A 27910-nucleotide genomic window follows, 5' to 3' on the forward strand; every position below is an offset into this window, starting at 1 on the left:
ATTTAGGGGTTTTAATTTGTTTACTTTGTTTTTGTTTGTCTCTTTTATTATTTTTCTCATCTTTCCTCTCCAATAGCCAATTCTCTTGCGTGCGCTCGCTCTCTCTCTCTTTCTCCCTCTCTCTCTCCCTCTATCTACTTGTTTCTTTAATTTATTTGTCCTCCTCATTTATAGCTGTCATTTATAATATCTTCTATGCATTCTCTCTGATTGCATTTTGAATATTTTGAACTTCATTTTACCTTCCTATCACATTTTATTTTCTTTTAATGAATAGTATTTTTGTCATCTTTTAGAACTGTTAGGTTTATATAATCCTGCCATCATAATTCATGTTTTAATAGATATTAGTACTGAAGATGGCAGAGTTGATATCTGTTGTTTACTTTAATACTGGATATAGTTCATGGAAATTTTTGGTTTTAGCTGTTGGCAATTGCTGACCCCACCAATTATGTTTTGGGGTAATCAGTGTTGTTGATATCACAGTGAGCATGTGATATCATGTACATTGTTTTCTGAAGTTGTTGATATTATTTCCACATTTTTTGCGAGGTGGTGGGAATCTACTAGAATACTTCAGGTTTTGCTGCTGAGCTAAATCCAGCCAAGAGTTAATACACTTTGCTCCACACACAAACTAATCATGCTAAAACTTCAGTAATACTTTAATACAAAGAATGTAAGAGAAAAACCCCCAAACAAATGACCAGTCCTCAAGTAGAAATGGGTAAGTGGGGCCCTCAGATCCCACACGTGGGCATCCACTCCTACAACAAAAGCATATAGTTTATGGATACCTACAAGGGGTCTCAATCTCTGTTCATGCCCATAACTTGCTAGAATATACAGAGGTTTTGTATAAAGAAAGCAAACACAGAGAGTGTACCTCATATACCCTGCTGTATACAACACAATTGCCAAATCTACAAGAAATACCTCACAATTTTGAGACTTACAGGAAAGTAGGATCCTGAAGCTATGACATAATGCACACTGTATCAAAATACACTAATCATCATCAACGAACTAGCAGGTAAACTCTACTACAAACTTATTTGGAAATATACTTAAAAGTTCACAATACCCTGATATTCCAGAACACTTTGTCAGGAGAAGACTGTGCCCTAAAAAGGCCCCCAGCATAAAACACAACAAAGTAATACAAGAAATATGAAAAAAAAATAAGGTAACACAACACCTACTAAAGTTCACCAGCAATGGATTCCAAAGATACATAAGTGTATTAAATAAATGCCAAATAAAGAATTATTATAAAATGATCAACGAATTCCAAGAAATCAGAAAAACAACCGAATAAATTAAGGAAGTCAATATAGGATATGCATGAGAAAATCAATAAGGAGATATCAATATTGAAAAAGAACCAAAAAAAATCTTGGAAATGAAAAACCAAATAAATCAAATAAAATGTTCAGTTGAAAGTCTGTTTAATAGACTATACCAGGGTAAAGACAGAATCTTAGAGTGGGAAGACAATGTAGCCAACCTTGAACAGACAGTATTAAAGAAAATGAAATAAGTAACAATGACCAAAATATACAAGAACACTAAGATAAAATTAAGAGAACAAATTTGAGAATAGTTAAAATTGAAGAAAATTATAAAATGTAGGCTAATGGCATGGATAATCTCTTTAGGGAAATAATAACAGAGAAATTTCCAAATCTTGAGAATGAAATGACATCCAAATACATTCAGAATCCCAAACAGACAAGGTCAAAAAAGATCCTCTCCACAACACATTATAATTTAATTCATATAATTAAATATATAATCATAATTAACATACAGAAAAAGGATAGAATTTTTAAAACTTCAAGAGGAAAAATGTCAGGTCACATTTAGAGGCAAGAAAATCAGAATCATGTCTGATTTCTCAGCACAAACTCTGAAATCCATGAGTGCTTGAAATGATGAGTTCCAAGCCCTGGAAGAAAATAACTTTCAACCAATATTGCTATATTCAGCAAAATAATCTTTTGGAATCAAAAAATTTAAAACTTCAAAGATAAGCAGAAACTTAAACAATTCCTATGAAGCTGTCACTATAGAAAATATGTAAAAAAATAATACACATAGAAGAAATCAAAAACAAACTCCAGAGCCCACAAATGGACAGATCTCATTTGAAGAGTATCTAAGCAAATGCGAAACAGGACCAAATAAACATTAGAAATAAAAAAAATATCAGGACTAATAAACATTTCTCTCTCTCTCTCTCTGATAACTGATAACTTTGAATTTATTGACTTCAACTCTCAAATTAAAGACATAGGCTGGAAGAATGGATTAAAAACAGATTCAACTATATGGTGTTTGCAAGAGACCACCTTATGGGCAGAACAACCACAGAGTGAAAGTGAAAGGAGAGAAATTGATATACCATGCAAATAGAGCCCAGAAAAAAACACGAGTATCTATTCCATACTCAACAAAGCAGACTTCAAACCAAAATTAATCAGAAAGGACAAAAGTTAATTTTTACTAGTAAAGTGTACAATCAAACAAGAAGATATAATGATAATAAATATTTATACCCCAAATGTCAGTCCACCTAATTATATAAAACCAACACTGCTCAAAGACTCAGACAGACCCCATTAGAATAATACTGAGTGAATTCGACATGCCTCTCACCAATAGAGGCATGTTGAATTCACTCAATATTGATAGGTGGAATAACTCTTTAGACTTAATATTATAAATCAAATGGACTTCACAGATGTCTATAGAATATTTCACACAACAAAAGATTAATTAATTTTCTTTCCAGTAGCTAATGAAAACTTTCTTCAGAATAGACCATATTTTTGATTGCAAAGCAACTCCTAGCAAATATAGAAAAATCAATGTAATTCCTTGCATTTTATTTGATCACGATGAAATTAAATCAGAAACCAACACCAAACTATATAGACACATAGCATTAAACAATGCAATTTGAAGTAATGAATGGGTGGTCAAAAGCAAGGAAAAAACTAAAAAATACTTAGAATCAAATGATCATAGTGACATAAGATATTAGGACATAAGATATTAGAACCTGTGGTACACTAGGAAGAAATTTTATAGTTATGAGTGCTTATAAAAGAAATCTAGGAGCCGGGCACAGTGGTGCACACCTGTAATCCCAACAGCTCAGGAGGCTGAGGAAGGCCACAAGATCAAAGCCAGCCTCAACAACTTACTGAGGGCCCAAGCAACTTAGTGAGACCCTGTCACAAAATTTAAAACATAAAAATAAAAAGGGCTGGGGATGTTGCTCAGTGGGTAAGCACCCCTGCATTCAAACTCTGGTTTACAAAACAAGAGAAAGAAAAAAAGAAAGAAAGAAAGGGAGGAGGGAAGGAAGGAAACCAGAAATATCCTAAATAAGCCAATGACTCATTTTGAGATACATGAAAAACAAGAGCAAACTAATTTCAAAGCTGAAATCAATAGAGAATAAAAAAATACAAAGGATTAATGAAATGAAGAATTGGTTCTTTGAAAATAAATTGAAAAACCCTTAGCCAAGAAGGAAAAACACTCAAAAAAAACCCCCTAATTAATAAATTAATAAATAAGTAATTAATTATTAATTAATAATTAATTAAATTAATAAATTTTGAGATGAAAAAGGAAAGATCACCACAGATATCACAGAAATCCATGGGATTATTAGGGACTATTTTGAAAACCTATATTCCAATAAACTGGAAAATCTAAAATAAGTGGATACATTTCTAGAAACATCTATGAGTAGAATCTTCAGTCATTAGGACTATAGAATATTCTAGAGAGGAATTATAAAAGAAACTTAAGATAACTGTCCCTTTTCTCAAAGAGTTAATAATTAGGAGACCTTATTATTAAATTTATTACTGTTATCACCATTATTATATAAAGTCTCAGAAAGTTTGTTATTATAAATAATATCTAGCCAAGTGAAATCACCTAAATTGCAAATGACCCAAACATAAGAACACAAAGTAATTATGGACTCCATCAAACTTGTAAGAGGTGTAGTGTCCCAGGAAAGCCTGAGGTCATCAGAGGTGCTTGTCCGTCATAAGCACACGCCAAGGGAGGAGTGAGCCGGCTGAGGTGCTGGGGCATGAGAGAGGACCCTGAGCTCAGCAGAGGAACAGGCAAGACTTGGAATGAAATTCAAGCTGCGTGTTCTGAGGAAAAGAGCACACAAGAATTGGGGCAGTTGCCAACTGCTCTGACCTTTATTTTTCTTATAAAGTGGGAAGAACAATCACAATTATAATAATTTCCACTTTACAGGAGTATGATGACAATTGGGACGGGGTCTGTGAACCTGTCTTAGGATGGTGAAGATGATGGCGCTGAAGGTGATGTTTCCCCTTTGCTGTGAAAATCACTTCTTCCTGTTGCAGAAACAGATCCTCCCTGCTCATTGCCCCTCCTCAGAGCTCATGCCTTTACACAGCCTTCGGCTTGTGAGCAGCAGAGCGCAGAGTTTCCAAGGAGCCCCTGGTGGAGCTGGGAGGAGTGCTGGCAATCGAGCCTGCTATTTGGCCAACCAGGGTCTGCATTTGCAATCTGTTTGATTTTGTTTCCTTCTTGGAGCCATAAGGAAATGTATTTATTTAAAATGTGGAATCCGTCCTTTCCATATGCCCTTCTCTTCCCTCTAAGGGTTTATAATCTAGCCTCACACATACAAACACATATGCAAATACACATGTACACAAACACAGACCGAACATGGCGAAAAGTCAGAACACGGCTCTCATGTCACATTTAGGCCATATTCATGGATTCCACAACATCTGTTGAAAATCAAGTATCTGCCAGGCCTGGCACTGAGCACCACAGCGCTGTGCAGCAGGCTACTCTGATTTATTAGTTTCTAATCAGGTGACAGTATTATGCAGTAAAAACACAATGCAATCAGCTGGCCTTATCTATCAGCTGTTAAATAAGTTCATCCTGGTCTACTGGGTTCAACTCGTTATTAATCTATTTGTGAAGTCACTTTATCTATTTACATAGGGCATATCTTTGATGTCACAGGCACGATTATACTAGAAACCAATTGGATATTCAAGGGCAAGCAGCTTTGCCACCAAATAAGATGATGTCATTCTTCCTGATGACAAACAGGAAGGGGTGATCAGCTCTAAACACTTAATGGCTTATAGTCATATTTATGAATCATTTTCTCATGAATTTAAATACTAGTACTTATGATTAGCTCATCAGTCTGTAGAATTGTAAAAGTGACTTTATGTGTCATAAATTAGTGAAATTGAACCAAATCAGACTTATTTTACAAAAAAACATTTTTTTTTCCTTTCATAGAATTTTTGTTTGGGCGAGGAAAAAAAAAAGAAAGTTCTGATAGTGTCACAACTGGTTAGAGGAAAACAATCACACTATACAGATGTGGTATTTTCTTTATTTTGATAAATAAAGGGAAAACGTGTGAACTTTACAACATATGAACCAACAGGTGAAGGTGCTTAATATCTGAAAAACTATGTACATACATATTAAGTCTATTAAGGAAAGCCCAAAGGTGACAACTTAAAATCACTAATAAAATATTTTTGTTGGTCCCCAATCCCAATTCCATAGTTTTTTAGCATATAGACTATACATTGAGTTAAAATCAAATGTATTAAAGTCAGCTTTCATGTCTTCTAAGGTCAGCCAGGAAGTTTTCCTTCACACTGATTTCTAGGAAACACCAGTCTTAGTTCCCAGATCATTCAGAACCAAGCCAGAAAATCTGCAGTGTCTAGAGTTTCAAAAAGGATTCCTAATGCTGCTTCTACCTTCTCACTGCCTGTAAGCAAGCTCCATCATCCCTAGATAGGCTATAGAGGAGAATGGCAGGAAGGAGTGTGGGTGGAAAGCCAATGAAATTAGAAACCAGGGACCAGATGGAAGTAGAAAGGCTAAGCTCAGGGATCAAGACAACCAACCAGGCATCTGAGAGGGGTTGGGTCACCGAAATTATCTGCTGGCCAATGTTAGGAAGAAATAAAGTTAAAGGAACACCACACGATTCCAACTCAGCAAATCTATTTACATAGGGCATATCATTGATGTCACAGGGACGATTATACTAGAAACCAATTGGATATTCAAGGGCAAGCAACTTTGCCACCAAATAAGATGATGTCATTCTTCCTGATGACAAACAGGAAGGGGTGATCAGCTTTAAACACCGTCGAGTCAGGGAGCTGCTTTTCCACAATGTTATTTTCTGTGGCAGCAGTTGCCTCTGAGCCCTCCTCGGTGACCTCTATGTAAGACTTGTGCATTAGTTTTGATATATAGAGGCGACCTCCTGAAGCTATTCCAGAGAGATCAGCTCTGGACTCATCAAACATATCCTTCAGCCCCAGGGTGCTCAAATGCCCTTTCATTTCATAGTTCTTCTCTATCTTGAACTTCGGAAGAAACACCTCCACATACTGAGAGGTCATTTTTCTTGGATTGGTCCACTTCATTAGATTCCGAAAGGACAGTTTGTTCTCAACCTGTAGGAATATTGTAAATGTCATTTAGAATCTTATGGTTAAGAAAATATGAAGCAATAGCTGCCAAGATAAACGGTTTTCCATTATTACCCCCTCTTGAATTTGTGAATTTAGGTATATGAATGGGAACTGGAGGAGCCTGGGAAGGGAATGTGATTTAAATGATAGTTCAAGTACATTTAAAAAAATAAACCCCATGTTTAATTTCTCCCCTATGATGAGGCCTGACTTGCAAGCACTTCCTATCTTCTCTGTTCTCTGCCCACATAGGAACAGATACAGCCAAAGTGAAATATGGCTAGATGAAGGATCCAATTGAAACAAGAGCTCGGCAGTCATTTAAACCAGAGTTTTGTAATCATTTACCTTTCACAAAAGACAGAAAATAATAATGTTTGCACAACTTACAGGAGTAAATCAATGAAAACCAAGGTGGCTTGAATAAAAAGATCCAGAGCCGCAGCCCTGGGAGCTTGGTGACCAATATCCACAACCCCAGGGAGGTCTGGATCCAATAACTCTCTTGGCCAACACATGAGAAGATGGAATCTCAAGGGACATAGGGAGGTGTGCCCGGGGTGCACAGTGCACAACCTCAGTTACACAACCAGGAGCCCACCCTTCCCTCCAATGCCGTTGCTGCCCCAAACGACAACTCACAAGTTGAATTTGCCGGCTCTTGGATACTAAGAATTGATCATAGATTCTTCCAGATTTAGAATGGGGAGATTTTTCATGAACATTTTCAGAAATCTCATATATGGGCATTCTTTTCAAATTCAGATTCACTGAAATCTTTACATACCTTTTCATATACATTAAGCTTCACTTGTATTTTTATTAAGAACACTGAATTCAAATAATCAAGTTTGGTACATTTGAAAATTCTGTGTGTAAATTTTCCAGTTTGTGGCTAATCTATAATGATTTTTTATTCTAAACTGAGTTTTTTTCTCAGCTTACTAAGTGCCCACTTCCTTATCATTATCTGATTATGCAGAAATATAAGTATTTGAGCTTTTGTAGTGTGAGAATTTTTATGAATCTAATTCACATGTTATTAGGTAAATTATTATAGGAAAAATCTCAGACAATAAGTACAAGAACAAATTTTCTCTTCTGCCAATTTTTGTTTCATATGGGCTACTTTCTGCACTAATGCCAATATTTTAAGGTAAAACAATTATGTGTGGTAAAATATAATTGTTATGAAGATTATCAAGTGAATTGTTCAATTAATCTGAGTATCACTATCATGTTTTAGATTTTAATCTTCATTTTTCTCTGTGGTTCCTTACTAAAAAGAATATTAAGATTAAAAAAAAAAAACTAAAGAAAGTCATTACAATAATTCAGGGGTCTTCTATGTAGAAACTGAATTTCCAAAGCTATAAAGTTTTGTTTTTAAATCATAGGAAAAAGATGGACTGGAGAGTGGATGCATTGGTTTTTTTCACTGTTTCTACTTTCCAATTATATTACAATGAATTTTCCTTGTTTTCCAGATCAAAACATAGCCAATATTTTAAATTGCATTTGTAACTTTTTACTGTAGTTGACATACGTACACACACACACACACACACACACACACATATTTGCACATATGCAGCTGTGAGACAAATTAAATCCCACGAGCCTCTTTTCCCTTTCTCACACAGTTGCTGTTAGAATCAAATGAAATAGTAGAAATGAAATGGAGAGCCCATGGCCTGCAATGTAGGAGGTATTCAATTAATGGTGTCGATTATTTATTTTTATTGAGAGAGCAGGGAAGGGAGAGGTGACCAACCAAGGCCTCTGGGATGGCAGGTCACAAACAGAAAGAGCCAAGTTCAGGCGGAGGATAAATGGAAGAAGGGCTGGAAGAAAAGCAGGATCTGAGATAGAGTGACGACACCTGGTTTGCTCAGCCACCACCGTCTGTTCCTGCACTGTGCTGGTCTGTTTCTCCTGTGACATCCCTAATCACCACTTGGCACCAGAGACACAGCGGCACAGTCTGATGCTATACATTTTCATTCTCCAAAGGCTCATGATGCCAGTATTTCCTGCCAACTGAAGGTGGTTGGCCAAACAAAAATTTCATAACATTAAAGACTCTTCATAACCAAGAGTTAAAAAGACCTAAGCTCATGTGTTTTGAACTCCATGGCTAGATCTGAGAGTGTCCAAAGTTTATAGCTATTCAACCACTGTTGTGATAAACGGAGATATTTCAGTCTCATCATCTGTAATGGTGTTTAGCACATTCGTAGGTACTCCTTAAATATTTGTCAAATAAATAGGTAAGTATCTAACATCCTAACCTGAAATCTTAAAATTGATGGACAAAAACACAACCAAGTGTTTCCTAAAGGTCTTAATATTCCCCAGGAGTGGAAGTGACCAGTCACTTACTTGAGATAGGTCGTTCTCAGGCAGCAGAATGTACATGCTTATGCCACCGTGATACCTGAGCTGGAGAACCTGCATGGATGGATCCTGAATAGTGGACAAGTTGAACTTCCGCTCTTGATGCATCATGGCAACTGGCTTCCCAGGACACTGCAAGTCAAGTCACAAAAAGTAATTCATAATCCCACTTACTTTACTTACTGGTTGAGTGCATATGAAAAATATTATACTTCTTGGTCAAAGCTGTAGACTTTTTCTGACATGCTGCTTTCATTGGGGCACAGCCTAGTTGTAAAAGCACAGGCTTTGAGTTTACCCTCTGGTCTCAACTGTGTGACTTGGATAAGCTACTTCTTACCTGTATCTCCATTTCCACACCTACATGATGGAGATGGCAAGAATTCTTGCTGCAGTGGATTATGAGGACTGTGTCAGCTAATGTATTAGCAGCTAGAACTTGGCCTTGCACTTACTGTTATAACTGAAAAGTCTAACAGGCAATGGATAATTACTAAATAGTAATACAGTGAAAATGAATGCTATGGATGTTCTCTCTTATCAGAATAAACTACGGACTAGGATTATCAAAATTACACAGTTTAAAGATGAAGTCTTGGAAAATTAAAAATTCCTGCAAAAGATTTGATAGTATCCCTTAAGTTCACTTGAAGAAGCACAATAGCTATTGTCTCAAAGATGCTGTTCATAGATCAGATTACATGGACTGTCTTTTTGCTAATGATATTATAATCTGCAAACTTGTCAACATTTCTTACAATACCTCCTTTCAGGACAAATGGTTTTACATGGGGAGGTCATTTCTCTGTCCTTGAACCAAAGATCCTTCTCCCTCGGGAAATTTGCCCCTTTTGACTTACAATCTGATCCTTAGAAAGGACACACATAAGCAGTAAAGAGGTAGCATTTGCCCAGTGAGTCAGGTCAAAATAATTGAGCTTGGTATAAGTGGGATAAGGATTTCATACCATAACATTATATTTTCTATACTGGGGCAGGGAAAGAATTACACATGCTAAAGGGGTGATTTCACCAATTTTTAATTTGGTGCAACCAACATTAATGCCATTAATCAAAATTCCATAGCCTAGTCCATGATAGAACACACAGTCTCTCTCTCTCTCTCTCTCTCTCTCTCTCTCTCTCTCTCTCTCTCTCTATATATATATATATATATATATATATATATATATATATATACATACTTTAAAAAACAAAACTCTATTAGAAGCAAAAAAAAAATCCAGGAGACAGGAATGTTTTGTGCTTTGCCTTCACTGTTGGAAAGGAGGAAACAAATGGAATTTACTATAGAACTATACCATCAACTGGGGAAAAGGCTGAGGAAAGAGTGGGAAACTCAGTCACTGAAATTCTAATACTCCCTAGTGTGCTTCATATTACTATTATCCAGTTAATATCTTTAGAAGACAGAGCTGTATTTTGTTAGGATTTATTATATTTATTATTTTGTCATATGCAATTTTCAAAATATATCTGTGCCAAACTCTTTCTTCTCATAGAGACACACACACCATGAATTTGCTCCACTAGGCTCTGACTTAGAACCCCAGGTCGGGGACACACAGCAGGCCTGGCCTGCAGTCCAGGCAGCCAACGCAGGGTGCAGTCTAGTCCCAGTTCTGCTCTGCACTGGTGTCTCTCCTGGCTCTCCCTGGAGTTACCATACCTGCACACAGCGCCTGCTTAGGTTGCCTTTTACTTCCCTCCTCCTGACTCATTCACTTATCTTTAATTGCTATCAGCTCCCAGCATTTCCCGATCCATAACTTCCAATAGAAGGTGCAGACAGACTATACCAAAGAGAAATACCAAAATACCACTTGGAAAATAAAACTAAATTTAAAAGTTAAATCTGAGTTTCTCTGCTTCAACATAAAAGGCTGAGTGATTGAAAAGAATCTTGAATGTCAACTAAACAAATCACTTTGTTTTGTGTAGGAAGAGGTGGTCCACCACAGTTCACTTGCCTCGGCCAACACAGCTTCAGTAAAGCTAGGCAGGGACCCCAACATGGGTGATTCCAAGGCTTCTGATGTTTCCCCTATACTATTACAAACTAAATACTGAACCAAGAGTCAATGTTTAAGATTTGTAATAAGATGCTTTATGTTAAAAAAATAACTATTTAAAGAAATAGGTATATTTGTAAAGACATAAGTTTACTAAATATAACTTCATCCTTTATCAAAAGAAATATATCCTTTCTTTGACTCAGGAAAATTATTGATGATAAATGAGTGTTGGAGCCCACACTTTAAAAACACATAAAATAACATACACTTTTGTTGTGTTTTCTTTTTCATAGTCTTCCAATTGGAATATCTTAAAATAAATTCATACTTTAATACTTGTTTCAATAGGGAATATGTCTAAAGATATATCAGTTTACAAAGATCCCTTCAGTGTGTTTTGTAACCTATACTAGCATTTGCTTTATAAAGCATTGCTTGGTAATGCAGAAGAAATGGAAAGCCGACCGTTTGCCTGTGTAAATACCACAATTTCCTGCAAAGAAATACTAGTGGGGGAAAGCCTCCCGTGTAATGCAGGAGATGTACAAACCTTGGGAGAGTTGAACCGGCAATTTAAGGTCTCGTTCTTGGTGAAGGCCAACTCCCACTGGCCCTTGAAGTACACCGCATTTATCAGCACCATGACCGCGGAGGAGCTGATGCTGCCATCGCTAAACACCTTCTTTATTTTGCCTTTTAAAAAATAAATTGAGGGAAAAAAATTAATTCTTAATGTAAATGTAAAAACTGCTTTCAAAGATCATTAATGGGCATGAAGTCTTTCTCCAACCAAGTAATAATCACACTGATAACCATGATTATTAGTGATAATCTATAGGTAATTAATGGGTCTAGCACTTTCTAAATGCTTCAAGTGCAATATTGGTTGAATCTTTCTAAAATCTCTATGAGGCAGACATTATTATTATTTGTTTTCTGTTAGAAAACTGGGACACGGAGAGATTAAGGAACTAATATAAAGTCACACCGCAAGAAAGCAATGGCAATAGGATTTCCTACCTGGGATGAAAATTCCCAGAGCCCCTGTTCATAAGCACCAAATGGCCTTTACTGCACTGATAGGGCCACCTGGGCTACCGCGGCACTCCAAGTATAGATAACTTCTTCAGCTGAAAGGGCTGATTCTTTCCTCATTCCTTATTAATGAGATTTTTGCTAGATGCCATCCACTATTCTGGGTACTTGAATTGAAACCATGAAAGTCATAGCCCATGCCACCTTCCAGCCCATAGTTTAAACACAGGGGATTTAACAACCTGACCAAGCAGTTGGGACATTCCAGTGGCACACAGGTGGGATCCGTGAGCTACAGGGATGCAGGTTAGGATTCATCACCATGGAAAGGGCTGTCTGCTTGAGTTTGAGGGCACTTTAAGGGGGCAAGGGGAGCTTCCATAAAGCAAGACTGATTATTCAAAGATATGGAATCCTGGAGGGGAAGTGTATTTGGAGAAACCCTAATTCATCTCTATGTGTCAGGGAGAAGGAGAAGCTGGAAAGGTTGAAGGAAGGTCTGGTAAGAATTCTGGATTATCCTGAAGGTGATGGGGGCCATTCAGATTTCACTGAAAGACAAGGAAAGGCAGGTCATGATGGATGAGATCGACTTCTCAAACAGATGGCTCTGGTGTTGTGAAGAGAGAGGGGCAGTAAGACACGGGTGGGTTGTTTAGAGTATTGGCAAGGGTATGGAGTTTCTTTCCCAAATAAATGTTGAGGACATATGCTTATACAAATGATAATCACATATAGGTTTGTATGAGAAAGAGAAATAAATAACTGAGACAAAGGGGAAAAGATACTATCAATGTGATACCTTTAAATATTTAATATTACATAGAATAACTGAATAATAAATCTAGAGGAACTATGTAATTGTAATGGAATTCAGTTATTGGAAAAGTAACAATTACATAGTTCTTCTAGCTTTATTATTCACTTGTGCTAGCTAAGGACCAAAGTAATTCACTACTGATATAATGATGAATGAACAAACAAAAAGGAAATTGAGACATTGTATTCTTATTCCCAGGGTTAACTATATGCTGCTAAACCTTTGCTTTAAGAGTGTTAAATTATATGTCTCACATTTCTGAAGCAAAGAGACTCAATAAATACAGTTTTAATGCTCAGAGTACAAATCAATTCTTAAGTAAAGAAATAACTACTATCTTTTAAATCGGTTGATTAACAAATGATGCTAAGTTTCCTTATTTGTTTTGCAATAAACAAAAACATTAAATAGAATTTAATTTTTAGTTGTGAAAAAGATTTACCAATAAAGAGTTGTACTTTTTCTGGAAGATAACTCCTTTGCCAAATATGTTATTTTGATAAATAAAGCAAATTTTAAAAGGAAAGATAAACTGTAAATCCTTTAGAGAAAGCAATGACATGAAGATATATTTCTGTGACAGTAGAATATTATCACTTTAATAAAATCCAGACCAAGAAGGAGCAGTCACGTATGAAAATTAACCCAACCCTAACAAGGGGTGCACTATTAGAATGAAATGCTATGTTGTGGTCATGGAAAAGTGCTGTAAACAAATCTTAGATCTTGTTCTCTAACTAGTGAAGATTGAGATTGATTCCATAGATTACATCAGGTTATTGTTGGTTTATAAAAAGGTCATAATAATATGTTTGTCTCACAAGTTTATTTCCCAGTCAAAAGAGATATTACACAAAACAAGATTTCTGAAAAGTAGAAAGCATTCAAAATATTAAGGGTTACTCAAAACCATATTGCAGAAAAATATTAAAGAAGTTTTAAAGAACAATAACCATGACTCGGTATTGACAGGAGCCATTCCTTATATACACAGAAACTCCCAGCTTTAACGTTGACAGTCCTCAATGTTCACATATAACTGACATATCTTGTAGAAAATTAAGACATTGCACTCACCATGTGTCTCATTTTCGATCCATTTATTAATCTTGTTTCTGGTATCTTCTACATCATTTGTAAAGTCCACCCGTTCTACTTTGGCATCGTATAATTTTTTAGCACATGCAATGTAGTTCTATAAATAAGAACACAGAGCTTGTAGTTACAAATCACCACTAAGTACATGAGAAATGTATCTTTGAACCTGTATCATGATTTCTACTGCTTTATTCACAGCCCCACCCACACCTCAAACATGAGTAAATGTAGCTGGATACATAACAAGATGGCTGGAGAGGGTCTGGTGAACGTGAAGTTGAATTTGTATAGCAGACTTGCTCTTTGGACTTCATTTTATCTCAAAAGATTGCAAAGGCTAATGGAGAATATGCCTAAGGCCCACCCCCTTGGTTTACCCACTGCTGCCTCATTAAAAACCCCCAACAGCCGCCTAACCCGCCCCATCCAGGCTAATTACTGCACATAAGAGAAAACCAAGCCCTTGGACTCAGCCCTCCAGACTCTGACCTGTGCCCAACTTGCCTCATTGCCAGTCACGTTCCCCTTCATCCTCTGCCCTCTCACCACCCCCAGTTCCTTACAGTCCCTCAAAAGGGCATCTGTGTGCCCTCTGTCCCTTGAAGTCTTTGAACAACATTCCTTCTTCCTGGAATGTCCACATTTCTCATGGTTTTCTTGCTCATTTTCCCAATGTCACTGCCTCTCTTTGACAAATGTCTTTCCAAGATCCCTTCTATGTCTCATAACAGTCACTTTACCTTCTGTTTCTTTTCTTTTTTAATTGGGAAGAACATTTATAAATCTTTATGGGGGATATTGTGATAATATAACACTTACATTCAATGTGTAATGATCAAATCAGAGTAATGAGCACTTCCATCTCTTTAGACATTGATCACAGCTATTATAATACATCTTATTTGCATTTGAGCCCTTAACATGAAGTAAGGACCCTATATGCCTTGCTTATTATTATACTCCTACCACCCAGCATGTTGTCTTGCACGAAATACATGCTCAGAATTACTTGTTTTTAATAAAAGCATGATTACTTAATTTATCAGTATAATTTCCCCCAAAATGTATGTATATATATTTAATATATATTTAATATATACACATGTGTATAATATGTATATAATTTAATATATATAATGTATATATATATATATATATATATATAATAATGAGTGTATATATTTAACATATATATACACACACATTTTGGGAAAATTTTTTCATAATTGGAAGAGAAAAGATTTAATGCAAATTATAGGTATTGCCAGTGGGTATACTGACAAATTACATAGGATTTTCAATTCTAATAAGGATCATCTGGTTATTCATGATCTACCTACAGGATGAGATGAGCTCTATGATGCAAGCTTTGTGTACAATATCCATGGATAGGGCTCTTTCCATCTACTGATTAATTCATCCATCCACCCATCCATCCACTCAGATACTGGTTACAAAGAGCAGTTTTAAAGAGCCAGTCTACTGCCTAGATAAGTTGATAAGTGCAAGATATCAGCAAGGAATTAGGTTGCTCAAGAAGAAGGGCTGGGAATTACATAGAGGCTATTCTTTACCACTCCCAGAAAACCCTGGAAAAGCTACAGGCCACTATATGCATTTATACCTTTTATACATCCTTAACCTTCTTCAAAGACTATTGCTTATGTCCTTAAAAGTAGACATAAATGACATAAACTTAAATGACTCAAAGAGTAGAATTCATGGTAATTTACAAGAGCTCAATTCCACCTCAAGAATTTGGTGTTTTAAAGCATCTACAATGAGTGACTTCACAACTAACTCAAGCATTACCTGGTCCTATCTGAGATCATAATGCTGCTGGTCAATTCTTCTCTCACACCTCAATGACCCTCTCCCCTATTCTCTACTTCAGTTGTTCCAATAAACTAGTCATTTTCTTCAGATATGTAACCCCTCTGCATCTCTATCAGCTAATAGTGTTATATTCTACTTCTCTGTGGTCAAGGTCATTTTAGATTAATATCTCTATCTCTGAGAAATAAGTATCCCTCTCTTTCAAGGAAAAACCTGGGCCATTAATATTATCTGTGGTTGTTAATTGTATGTGTCAATTTGACTGGGCCATGGGGTACTCACACAATTGACCGAACATTATTGTGCATGTATCTGTGAAGATGCTTCCAGATAAGATTAACATCTGTATCAGCAGACTGAGTAAAGCAGAATTTCTCCATGTAATGGGTATTGATGGGCCTTTGTTTTGTTTTGTTGTCTTTTGGAAGAATTTCAGAAAGACTAGTATTAGTTCTTTAAAAGTTTGGTAGAATTCAGCATTGAAACCATCAGGTCCTGGACTTTTCTTTGATGGAATACACCTGATTTATAATTCAATCCCTTTACTCATTATTGCTCTGCTCAGATTTTCTATTTCTTCATAATTTAGTCTTCCCAGGTTATATGTTTACAGGAATTTATCCATTTCTTTTAGATCATTCATTTGTTGGCACCTAATTGTTCATATCAGTCTCTTAAGATCATTTATATTTCTGTGGCATCAATTGCAACATCTTCTTTTTCATTTCTCAGTGTTTCTTTTTCCTTAATAGTCTAGTAGAGGTTTGTCAGTTTAGTTTATTTCTATCAAAAAGTCAACTCTTAGTTTCATTGATCTTTTTGGTTGTTTTCTAGTATCTATTTCATTTGTATCTGCTCTGGGGTTTAGTATTTCCTTCCTTCAGCTAATTTGTGGCTTAGTTTGCTCTTTCTCTAATTCATTGAGATGTAGTATGAGGGTTTTTTTTTATTTTTTTAGCCTTTTCTTCCTATCTGATTTAGGCATTTACTGTTATAACCTTCCTCCCATGACCACCTTTCTGCATCTCAAAAATTTGGTGTGTTGTGTGTCCAGTTTACTTTATCTCAAGCTATTAAAAATTTATCTTTCTAAACTCTCTATAGACCTAACCATTGGTGGTTCAGAGGGAAAATGTTTTTGTTTTTGCTTTTCTCTAAGACCTGAAATTTTTCTGTTACTTTGAAAGTATTTTAAATAAGTGTTTTGGTTTTGTTTGTTTGTTTGTTTTCTTTTGTTTTTAAGTAGAAAGAAGCACTACAAAGCTTAGGAAAACAAGAGGAGTCAGAGGTGACCTGATACCCAATGGGTCACTCATTAAAAGAGAACAAGGAGAGACAGAAGGTACAGGATCAGGAGATTTGCTGTGTTTAGGAAACTGCAGATGCCAACTTGAGGACTTACATGGGGCAGGGATACAGTTGAGCCTGGCATTAAGGAATAAGTGACGGCTTGTCACATGACTGTGGAGAGATGCAAAAATACAGAGGACAGCCTCCAGAAACTCTATACTGTATTCATAGATCACCTCTCCCTATGTAAGAAGGTGGATCAAAAGTGGAAGATGACCAAGTCAAACCCCTAAAGAACATTCACATTTTAAGAATTATTAGAGAAAAGATGATAAGCTGAGGATATTGAGATGAAGCGACTGGAGGAGAAAGTAGAAAAGCTGGGAGAAATTAATGTTATAGAAATGATGAGAGGAGGGCTGGAAATGTGGCTCAAGTGGTAGCGCGCGCTCGCCTGGCATGCATGCAGCCCGGGTTCGATCCTCAGCACCACATACAAAGATGTTGTGTCTGCCGAAAACTAAAAAATAAATATTAAAATTCTCTCTCTCTCTCTCTCTCTCTCTCTCTCTCTCTCTCTCTCTCTCTCTTAAAAAAAAAAAGAAATGATGAGAGGAGAAATTTCCAGGGTTATCAAGAGGGTTGCCAAGAGTCTATCTGGGATGGGAGACTGTGGCACAGTAGTGGCAACCGCATACTTCGAGGCTTTCCCAGGAACACTTGCTGAGGAAATTTGTGGCATTGGTATGAATTTGGAGGTTTGCTGGAGAAGGAGGGAGTTGGGAAGAGAGTGGTTAAGGAATGGATCCATGAGAAATTTGGTATAATGGTGAATATGTTCCGAAAAATTGGAGAAGTTAAGAGACTGAGTAACAATCAAAACAGCTGAAGAACAGGTAGAGTGGAAGTGAAAGAACAAGAAGCCTGGGATCCTATGGATACAGAGATGATCACCTATGAAAACAGTAAGGAGAGAGGATCAGGGAACAGAAGCCAGCAAGTAGGGCCGACTATCCACTTGTGTGGTTGTCCCAATCCACAGCCACAATGAAGTTAGCCAGACAGTGGCAGCAGTTGAGGGAACATGGAATGGCATTTATAGAAGTGTGGCCCAAGTCATATTCAGAACAGATTGGGAACAAAAGGGAGAAGAAGATATCAGATATGACAGTTGAGTCTTCTATGAGTGGAAAAGGCATTATGGATCAAAATCTAAATAGCTTGGCAATTATTGAAGTTTTTGCTGATTTAAAAATGATTAAAATGTTGTGATTCATTACATTTAAAATAAAAAGTACTTTTTAGAATAACTAATGGCATTGCTTCCCCTTACCACCTCTCTGCCCAGTATTGTGGGTTGAACCCTGTGGTGCTTTACCACTGAGCTACATCCCCAGACCTTTTTAATTTTTCATTTAGAGAGAGGGTCTCATTAAGTTTCTGAGACTGGTCTCAAATTTGTGATTCTCCTGCCTCAATCTTCTGAGTAGATGGCACTATAGGCATGCACAACCTCACCCACTTGCATTGCTTTTTACATACCATGTGTACAGAAAAAAGCATGGAAATCTGCTATAAATAGTAGCATGATAGCCAGGCATGGTGGCAGATGACTGTAATTCTAGCGGCTCAGGAGGCTGAGGCAGGAGGATTGTGAATTCAAAGCCAGCCTCAGCAATTTAGCAAGGTGCTAAGCAATTCATTGAGACCCTGTCTCTAAATAAAGTACAAAAAAGCATTGGGGATGTGGTTCAAAGTGGTTGAACTTCCCTGTGTTCAATCCCCAATACCCCCCAAAAATAGTAGCATGATAGACAGATCAACACCCAGTTTAAAGGAGTTAGTAGTCCCTCATGGGGACAGCAGTGGATATAAGAAAAGAGAAATCAGATGTTGAACATATGAAGAGACCCAGTAAAAAATTGTGCAGTAATCTTTTATGAAGAGTCAGAAGGTGACCTGATGCTTCATAATTGGCCAGAAACCAAAGATTGGGAGTTTTATTGGGAGGGGCAAAGAATTTGAGTGGGTGACAAACAGAGAAAACAATAATGATTGGGTGGAACAGAGAGAGCTGGCAAAGATGAAGACAGAGATTAGCCCAGCAATGTCTGAGGCAGAGTTTTATAGATAGTTGTCTGAGGAGTGGAGAATTAAGAGGGAGAGAAAATATGTACAGGAAAACTATAGGCAGTACATCAGCTTAACTGTCCAAACCAAGTAAGCAGTTTCTGGTAGTCATAGCAACCAGAGCATGGATTGGGCATAGCAACCAGGAGAGAGTCTTCTGTGCCTAACAGGCCTGTGGGTAGGCAGGATGCTACAATGAATGCATCCATTACCAACATTATACAGAAGTACAAAAAATTAGTCTGTGACCCCCTTTTCCAACTCTGTGTTAGATTTGAGCTTCTCTTCTATCAATGGCTGGTCTTATCTGGCCATATCTCCCAAGAGGGACTCGTTTATAAACAGTCTCACAGTAATATAAGAAAATTCTGGAAGGAGAGGTGAAAAGCACGACTGAGAAAAAAGGAGAAGAGCTCACACAAAGGATGCCAACGATGTCTCACTAGACCCAAAGTGCAAAGGAACACTGATGGACACTTCCTATGGGCCCTGGACTCCCCTAAATGTGCTGAATGCCCTCCAAATACAGCTCAAAGTCTCTGCTAATGCACAAGTTCTCTTCTACTTAGAGCCCATCAGTGCAGAGACTCTGAATATGTGGATTCATAGCATGAAGAGTTGAACTCTGGACACAGTGATGATATTTTGAAGATATTTGGCAATGTGATTAGCCATAAGAAAAAAAAAATCACTTTTGTATGGCTAAGTAGAAAGGCATAATCCTTTCTTCTCACACACACACACACACACACACACACACACAATTGAAAAATATTCCAGATCCAGAGTGGAATTAATCTTCTCAAATAAGCAGTTTTCACCTACCTTATGAATGTCAAATATTTTTTCTGCAAAAAGACCATTGGCAATGCTGAGTTCATAATCCTTGTGGGATGAATTTATATCAGAAAGAACTCTTTTCAATTGATACTGGAGTCCTGGCTGCTATTAAAAGATGTGTTAAAAAAAAATTGTTTAAAAATTTATTCTTGAACTTTAGGTATATGCATAATCTTAAGTACCTGTGAAATAAAACATGTACATTATACTATAAAAGAACTCAAAATGATGCTATAAAAGCAGCAAGTGATGCCATATTCATATCCAATGTTTCACCCTTCCTCATAATAATGTCTGTTATCAAATTTGAAAATTTACTGAAATGGACTTAGAATAAAACTGTTCATACGAAGCAGTTTGTTTAACATGTGTACCAAATAATTGATTTTACCAACATGTTAACTGTGATAACGTAGGAGAAAGGCATATAATTTAGATTCATTTGAACTTAACAAAATCTGGCCAAAACACAAGTAAAATATTTGTAAATTAATAATTAACAAGTAACTTTTCAAAAATTTTATTTGAAATATCTGGGGATCTAGAACAGGCTTCATTGTTTAAAAAAAGAGAGAGAGAACATATTAAAATATATTCATTAAACAATAATTCTTCTCAATTTAGTCTCATTCTCTTTTTTAAAAGATCATATTGTCTTTACCTGGTTGTTGGAAGAGTTTCCACGTCCTATGTTATAGTAAAGGGTCTACAAACAGAACAAAGGAGAGTGGTTGTCAGAATCAGAGATTACCAGGGAAATGGCTGACAAGAGACCTTATAGATAAAAGTATGTCTTTCCCAATACATTTGTCTAATTGCTATTCCAAGTTCACCAGTATCCTAGAGTAATGCTCACCATCACTAGTGAGCTGAGAAGGAGAGAAGCATGTTATAGCTTTATTTTTCATTTCATTTTTTTTTCTTTCTGCACATGATGATTTCTCTCAGCGTCACCAGGATTTTGGAATTCATGTTAATACACATAAACACTACAGTGACTGGCTTCCAGAAAAACATGCTCATGGGTGGTGCATTCACACTGGGTGCTAACGCTATGTTGCCCACTGGGCCTAGCGTCACACTGAACAGAAAGCATATTAGAACATTTGAACCTGAACCCAACAGTTTACCATATAGTCAACGAACTCTGCCAAAGTCCTTACGAAATAACTCAAGATACCTGCGAACTGTTTTATGATCTGTTGAATGACTCAGCCTCTTTTTAAAATGACCTTGTAGTTATCCTTTTAGCATTTAAGTCAATATAAATTAGGTCCTCCACTCATGAGTTTGTTTAACATTTATTTATGTTTTACCTACTAGATTCCCACACAACTTATTTTTAAGTAATTCTTGAAACATATAACCCATCAGCATTTCCTACTGATTATTATCTCTAAATTTCTTGAAATTTCATTTTATAAAATAACCTTAATCTTTGCTTTTATTGGCTAGGTCCTAAAACACTGTGTCCTTCCCATTTGAACACTTGAAGGACTTTCTCTCTTCCTTTTCTTCCTGCCCCCAATCTTACAGAAGTCTCAATATGTGTAACTTCCCCTAATTTTCAAGTTACTAGTAATACAAAACTCAGCACTGTGTGAATACATGCCTTACTTTATCCAATAGATTTCAGCACAGATTGCTAACACTTTAGTGTTGTTCGTTTTACCCACACATTGTCTCAAACAATGCACAAAACAAATTTAGTTAAGGTAGTCACTTGTATTGACCAAATTTTAAAGCTACATTTTGTGTATCAGGTATGATTTTGATTATGAAAAGAACATTTCAGTCTGATAGAGCGTTTCCTCATCTATTCTCTGCACAGAGAACAGTCAAAACTGTTTTCAATAAAACCCACCATCACTGCTGTCACCTCCCCCAGCAGCCCTGCCCTCCGGGCCAGTGTGGAAGCTTGACTCAAGGTCACACTATGGTGGCTTCAGACAAAAGAAGAGAATTTTTTAGACTCTATCAAGATTATACTTACAGAGGTTTGTCAAATATAAAATGTTATAAATCTGCAGTTTTATATTAAATGAGTTTATTGTTTTTTAAAAGATATGTTATATTCATGATAAAATAGAACTAGAAAACAATTTTTTTCAGTTTAAAAACTTCCTTACTTACGCTAGTAAGTATAAACATCATTCCTGCATTAAGGTATAGTTTTGACAAGCATTAATTATTTTTTATTAATATATTTATTCTAATATGGTATATGTGACAGCAGAATGCATTTTGATTCATTGTACACAGTTGCAGCACAACCTTTCATTTCTCTGGTTTTACATGATGTAGCATCACACCATATGTGCAGTCACACATGTACCTAGGTAATGATGTTCATCTCATTCCACCATGTTTCCTGCTCCCACAGCATTAATTCATTGCAAGTGGATTTTGTTCCAATTGTGAGTGATTAACATATCACATATTCATCTGCAGAAAGACTCAAAATTTTGAACTAGAACCTTAAGTGACCATGTACCAGAGGCCCTTGGACAGTTCTGGGCTGGCAGTGCACAGCAACACCAGTACTTTATGAAGGAAAAGGCTTCCTTCATAAATCTGTAGGTTTGGTAAACTGACATTGTGAGGCTGCAGAACTGAAAGCCACAAGTCAACGCAGTCCACAAGAAAACGTGTGTGTGTGTTATGATGAAGAAAATATGTAAAAGTAAGATATCATTTTAATCTTAAACTTTCACTATATTATGAGAATCTTACTCCTTTCCAACATTTCTACTAGATAAAAGAATAATTCACCTTCACTGCCTATATCAGAAAGGAAGAACACAATTGGCTGCTCTCGCTGTCAATCATCAAGTTTAAGAGGCTGGCCAGTCACTTCAAAGGAGAGCAGCAGAGGCCACAGCACATCCACTGAGCTTTTCAGTAAACAAAAATTCCCTGGATTCCCTTTAAATGGAAGAGCAGAGAGGTATCCAGGTACACTCAAAAGATTTATGAACTTTTTTGATGGATGCTGAATATATGAATTTTTGGAGATCTTGGGGTTCTGAAATGTTCATTCTCTGTCTCAGAGAAAAGAAAATCACATCATAATTTGAAGTCCAGCAAAAATAAGAGCTTTCCTGCCTCTTTTGGCAAAAGCAAAATAAAACAAAACAAAAAAAGCTTTCTAAAACATACTGGTGGCCACAAGAAACAATGAATTTAAATTTTAATGTACTGTTGAGTAAAGGCAAGGATTCCCCTCTTATAATAGCTTATATGTTGAAAATGGTTTACTGATTTGATAGTTCCTCATTCCCCCCACCCCAGGAAATTTTACTCATAAGTTAGGATTAGTGATCCAAAATTCTCAAAGAACAATGAATTTTGTCCTTCAAATAGAAAAGGGTTTCCCTTAAGAAATGTCCTAAAACATCATTGTTAGCCTGCCTTGTGGCCATCATGGTATTAGCTCCTGGAGCTGGAAATCTGTGATGTTTCCACATTACTAAAACTAGAGCTGAGGTTGTTGCTCAATGGTAGAGCGTTCGCCTCACATGTTTGAGACCCTGGGTTCGATCCTCAGCACCACATAAGGATAAATAAGTGAAATAAAGGTATTTAAAACAGAGATAAAAAGCAGAAAAATATCATCTGAAGAATATAATAAAGTAGAGGATAAAAAAAAACTTTGTACACTCAAAACGGCAGTCTTTTATAAAGAATGTCAAAAGAAGTAAATGATCTACCAGCCTTTTATAAATTTACATAAAGAGTTAATATCCACAACAATAATCAGAATAATATTTCAAGTCATCTTTGAAAAGAAAAGGGTATGCAATGTTGACAAGATCCTGACATATCAACACACAAGATGATTTTAGAAAGGACTATGTTTGAAACCCGGGAAGGACTTCCTAGCCACAGTGACCCAGGTAATTTTTTCCAGATTCCAGAAAAAGTCAGAATGAGGTTTGGAGGAGCAATCAATAGCCTCATCCCCAGCCCAGAAAGATCCTCTCGGCTGGTCTTCCCAGTCCTTTGCTTTAGGGAATAAATGCTGTTGATCTTTAACAAAATCAACTCAGACACATCCACAAATACTAGAGAGGCAGAGACCAACCTGTGGGAGGAGGCAGCAGAGGCCACGAACATGGGCCTTCCACCTGTCTGCCTCCCCTCCCAACAGGTGCAGCAGGACCATGTCCCAGCACAGGGTCTTCACCATCATGAACTTCTAACAGGACGGTTTAAATCTCAACTATTGCCCCCTTGGCGGTGCCAAACAGCTCATTCAGAGACCACAGAGGGGACAGTACTGACAGATGGGTAACAATAAAGTGGGTCAGACTTCTAGCCTGTATTTCATCACTGAACAAGAAAAGACCTGGTGAACAACAGTGACAACAGGTTGGTGAGGAGATGAATATGTTAACTGGCTTGATTTAATCTTTCTACAGGTATGCATCAACCAAAACAACAATTTTTATTTGTCAATTAAAATTAATTCACTTTAAAAATAAAAAAATAAAAAGTTAACTTTTTTTAAAAAAAAGATAGTAGTGAAATAAAATAAGGAGTGGAGACTTTGTTGGTGGTGGTTGTGTTGATGGGTTAGTTGGCTGGTGTGTATGGCAGGAAGTAAAAGTACATAGCCTGACTGACGTGGTAAAACAGATTATTTATCAAGAAAACATAAATTGGAAGAGTCAATTCAGTGGCTGCAAAATTAGAAGTGCTTAATATTTTTGTTTGTGCATTCTGAGGAGCAATTTAATGATTACTTCATGATTCAACCTGGGCAATATTGAAAAGAATAAAATAAAAAAATAGAAAATTTCATCAATTGGGAGGCAGGAATAGGATTAATTATATAGATATAAAAGTCAAAAATAGTCATTGAATATCTAGGAAATATAAGATATAAAGCTCAATCAGGACTTGAGAGATAAAATTTAAGATCCTACCATTACTTAAAATTAGGCAATTTTAGATTTTCCTTTTTCAATGTGGCTCATATTATAACCCATTTTTCTAATAGTGTCTACTATGCCCAAGTGTGATTTCCTTTTGGGCTTTGTTTGAGTTTTCCCTGGGTCCTCCAGGCTATGAGATCTGAAATGCAAAGGGTCACTCTACTAGGAAGTGATAAAACGTACTGTACCTGGGGTAACAAGTCATGGAATTATTGAGACAGAATGAACATGTGTCACCCCAGACATGGATGAACCATACCCAGGGGCAGCCATGGACTCATTCCACTTCTGTCCCTCCAACCAACTGTAGGAAAGGTCTAAATAACTGCTAGGCAAAGGTGGATATGTCCTGCTGCACCAGTTTATAACTGCTGGAATCATGGTCATGTTTCTGTAAAAACAAAAAAAGGTGTGGGTTTTCTTAATGTGGTCATATGTGCTTTGTTTGACCACATCTCTAGTTTGAGAGGGTAGATTTGGGGTAAGGAGGACCATTCTGATGCTGGGGTAAATAAATTTTGTATGGAACCAACTAAACCAGCTAGTCTCTCTGGGAAGGTTTTCAACTAAAAGACATCAGACACCCAATAAACAATATCAATATCACCTTATTGACTAGGGGGAAAGTGGAACCACTCAGAAAGAGGTATGAAAACTTAAAAAGGCTATGATTGTCCACCTTAGTCTTAATAGGCTACAGAGAATCTGAACCTACCTTAATTTCTACTTCATCTTAATCTAGAATGATAATATGAGAAGGCGAACTTGATACACAAATTAGTCACTTAAAATTCAGAAGTAAGAGGGCTGGGGATATATCTCACTTGGTAGAGTGCTTACCTCTAATGCACAAGGCCCTGGGTTCAATCCCCAGTGCCACAAAGAAAGAAAGAAATTCAGAAGTAAAGTCTCTGCAGACATCACAATGGCAGTCTGGAGTTCTCGTATCCCCTGGGGTCCCTTATCTCCTAGCTCTGCTGTTGTGGAGCATGAAGAACATCAGTCTCCATTCCCATTTTGCCTTGGCCAGATATATGGATTTTCAATGCCTTAAAAAATATTGTCATCATCTTTTCCCAATGGATAGAAATAATGAAATCAGGGGTAGAATATGTTTAAGGACTCTGGGTTCTTAAACAACCCTTCCTTTGTTTTATAGTCAACGTCATCATGACTGTGACTCCAACAGAGTTGGCAACCTATCATTAGGACAAGAAAGTTCAAACAAGGACCTTACTCCTCCATGGAATTGTTTATTTTTTGCTTCACCAAGGGAGGAAATAAAAACATGAATCTGTATAACTTGGACTGTGTCATTATAATTGCTTCATTCTTGTGGCTTTGTGACATCTGTCTTAGAAAATAAATATTTTTGCTCCCAAAATGTAAGCTCTCTATTCACCTCACAGATTGTTTCTTATGCCGAATGTTTTCTTTGATATAAGGAGGCTGATTCATAGTGGGATAGGGAGATGGAGCATAGGAGGAATAGACAAAACTCTATAAAGGGCAGGGGGTTGGAGGGGAAGGGAGGGGGCATCGGATAATTAATGATGGTTGAATGTGATGATCATTGTTATCCAAAGTACATGTATGAAGACAGGAATTGGTGTGAAAATACTATGTATACAACCAGAGATATGAAAAATTGTGCTCTATATACATGTAATAAAAATTTTATAATGCATTCCACTATTATATATAAATAAAAAAAGAAGAAGAAAATAAATGAAGTTTGCCTCTCAGTACACCCAAAATGAAAAGGAAATGTTGCAACTGGAAGTCATTGCTGTCAATCACCACAGTTGAAAAAGGAAAGGGAGAGAAAGTCTCTCCAATTTGCATCTACCAACCTTGAACATGAGTAGTCCCTTTGTATCTTTCTCTCTTAAAATGAGGGGACAGGAATAGGAGGGTCCAGTTTCATGATCTTTGAAACAGTTCAGGGAGAAACATGAGAACACTGTGGGAACTATATTTGGTTTTCGCTTAATAATGTCTTGATTAAACTACAAATGCTTTGTAAATTCATATAAATATAATTATAAAGCATAATTTGATGCTAATTTATGTCATAATTTATGTCTACTCTTCAGAATTTTAAGCCTTTACTCATTACCTTCTAAAAAGAACCCAGTAATTATGTGAAGGGAGAATGAAAAGAATCAGAGGTGTAGTTGTAGGAGTATTCTTGCTGTCTCCTGGCTCAAAAACAAAGTTGGGGCCTGAAGGGGGCAGGGGTTTAGCTCCAGGGCAAAGTTATTGCTTGGTATTCACAAGGCCCTGGGTTCACTCCACAGCACCTAAAAAAATGAATGCTACAAACTGCAGAGGGATCCTGGAGATGTGTGAGGATGTGACACCCTGTACTCTCACAATGCCGCCCATTAATATGGGCATCACTGTAGTGAAATATTCTCTCGGGGCAAACAATTTGTTCCCGTGATTAATTACAAAAGCTGAGACTGACCTTATCAATTTGCTGTGCACAATTTCCTTGAGCACCCAAACGGACCAGGCTCAGGGCAGTGAAGATGCTCAGAAAGGACAAGAACACATTTTCATTTCCCTGACTGTTGTCCATCTCTTTGAAGAGGTCAAAGCCAAATTCTGCATTTGCTGCAGCAAGGGAGGCCATTGTGAAATGGAGTGCAGCCTAGGAGACAACAGAATTTCAATTAGTTCAGAGATCATTTTCTACGAGCATTGAGATTTTTGTATGCATTTGTTGTTTAAATTCAAAGCTTCATCTCTTCGGACTTAAATGCAATAATCTAAAAGCTTATAACAGAGAGCAAAATTTCCTTTGGCTCAACATTCTTGTTGTCAATACTCTACAACTCTATCCTCAGGCAAAAATATTATGATACACTAATTTTTCTCACATTGATATTCTTCAGTGCAGCATTTCTACATGTGCTCTTCTATTGTCTTATAGAGGTAATATTC

The 27910-nt window shown here is 36.8% G+C and overlaps 1 protein-coding gene across 2 annotated transcripts; it reads right to left on the minus strand.

The window, feature by feature from the left end:
* Nucleotides 1–6125: 6125 nt before the first annotated feature.
* Nucleotides 6126–27599, minus strand: Serpinb7 (serpin family B member 7). 2 transcript variants are annotated; one of them, XM_027922895.2, is made up of 7 exons: nt 27432–27599; nt 20686–20730; nt 20010–20126; nt 13908–14025; nt 11526–11668; nt 8925–9071; nt 6126–6524 (listed from the first exon to the last, which is right to left on the minus strand). In XM_027922895.2, exons 1-7 carry the CDS (start codon nt 27597–27599, stop codon nt 6126–6128), a joined length of 1137 nt encoding a protein of 378 aa, XP_027778696.2. The 2 variants fall into 2 exon arrangements, with proteins under 2 accessions (XP_027778696.2, XP_027778697.2); XM_027922896.2 differs by lacking the exon at nt 20686–20730.
* Between the last annotated feature and the right edge of the window lie 311 nt (nt 27600–27910).

This window comes from Marmota flaviventris, chromosome 16 (assembly GCF_047511675.1).
Source record: "Marmota flaviventris isolate mMarFla1 chromosome 16, mMarFla1.hap1, whole genome shotgun sequence".
NCBI classification, from domain to species: domain Eukaryota; kingdom Metazoa; phylum Chordata; class Mammalia; order Rodentia; family Sciuridae; genus Marmota; species Marmota flaviventris.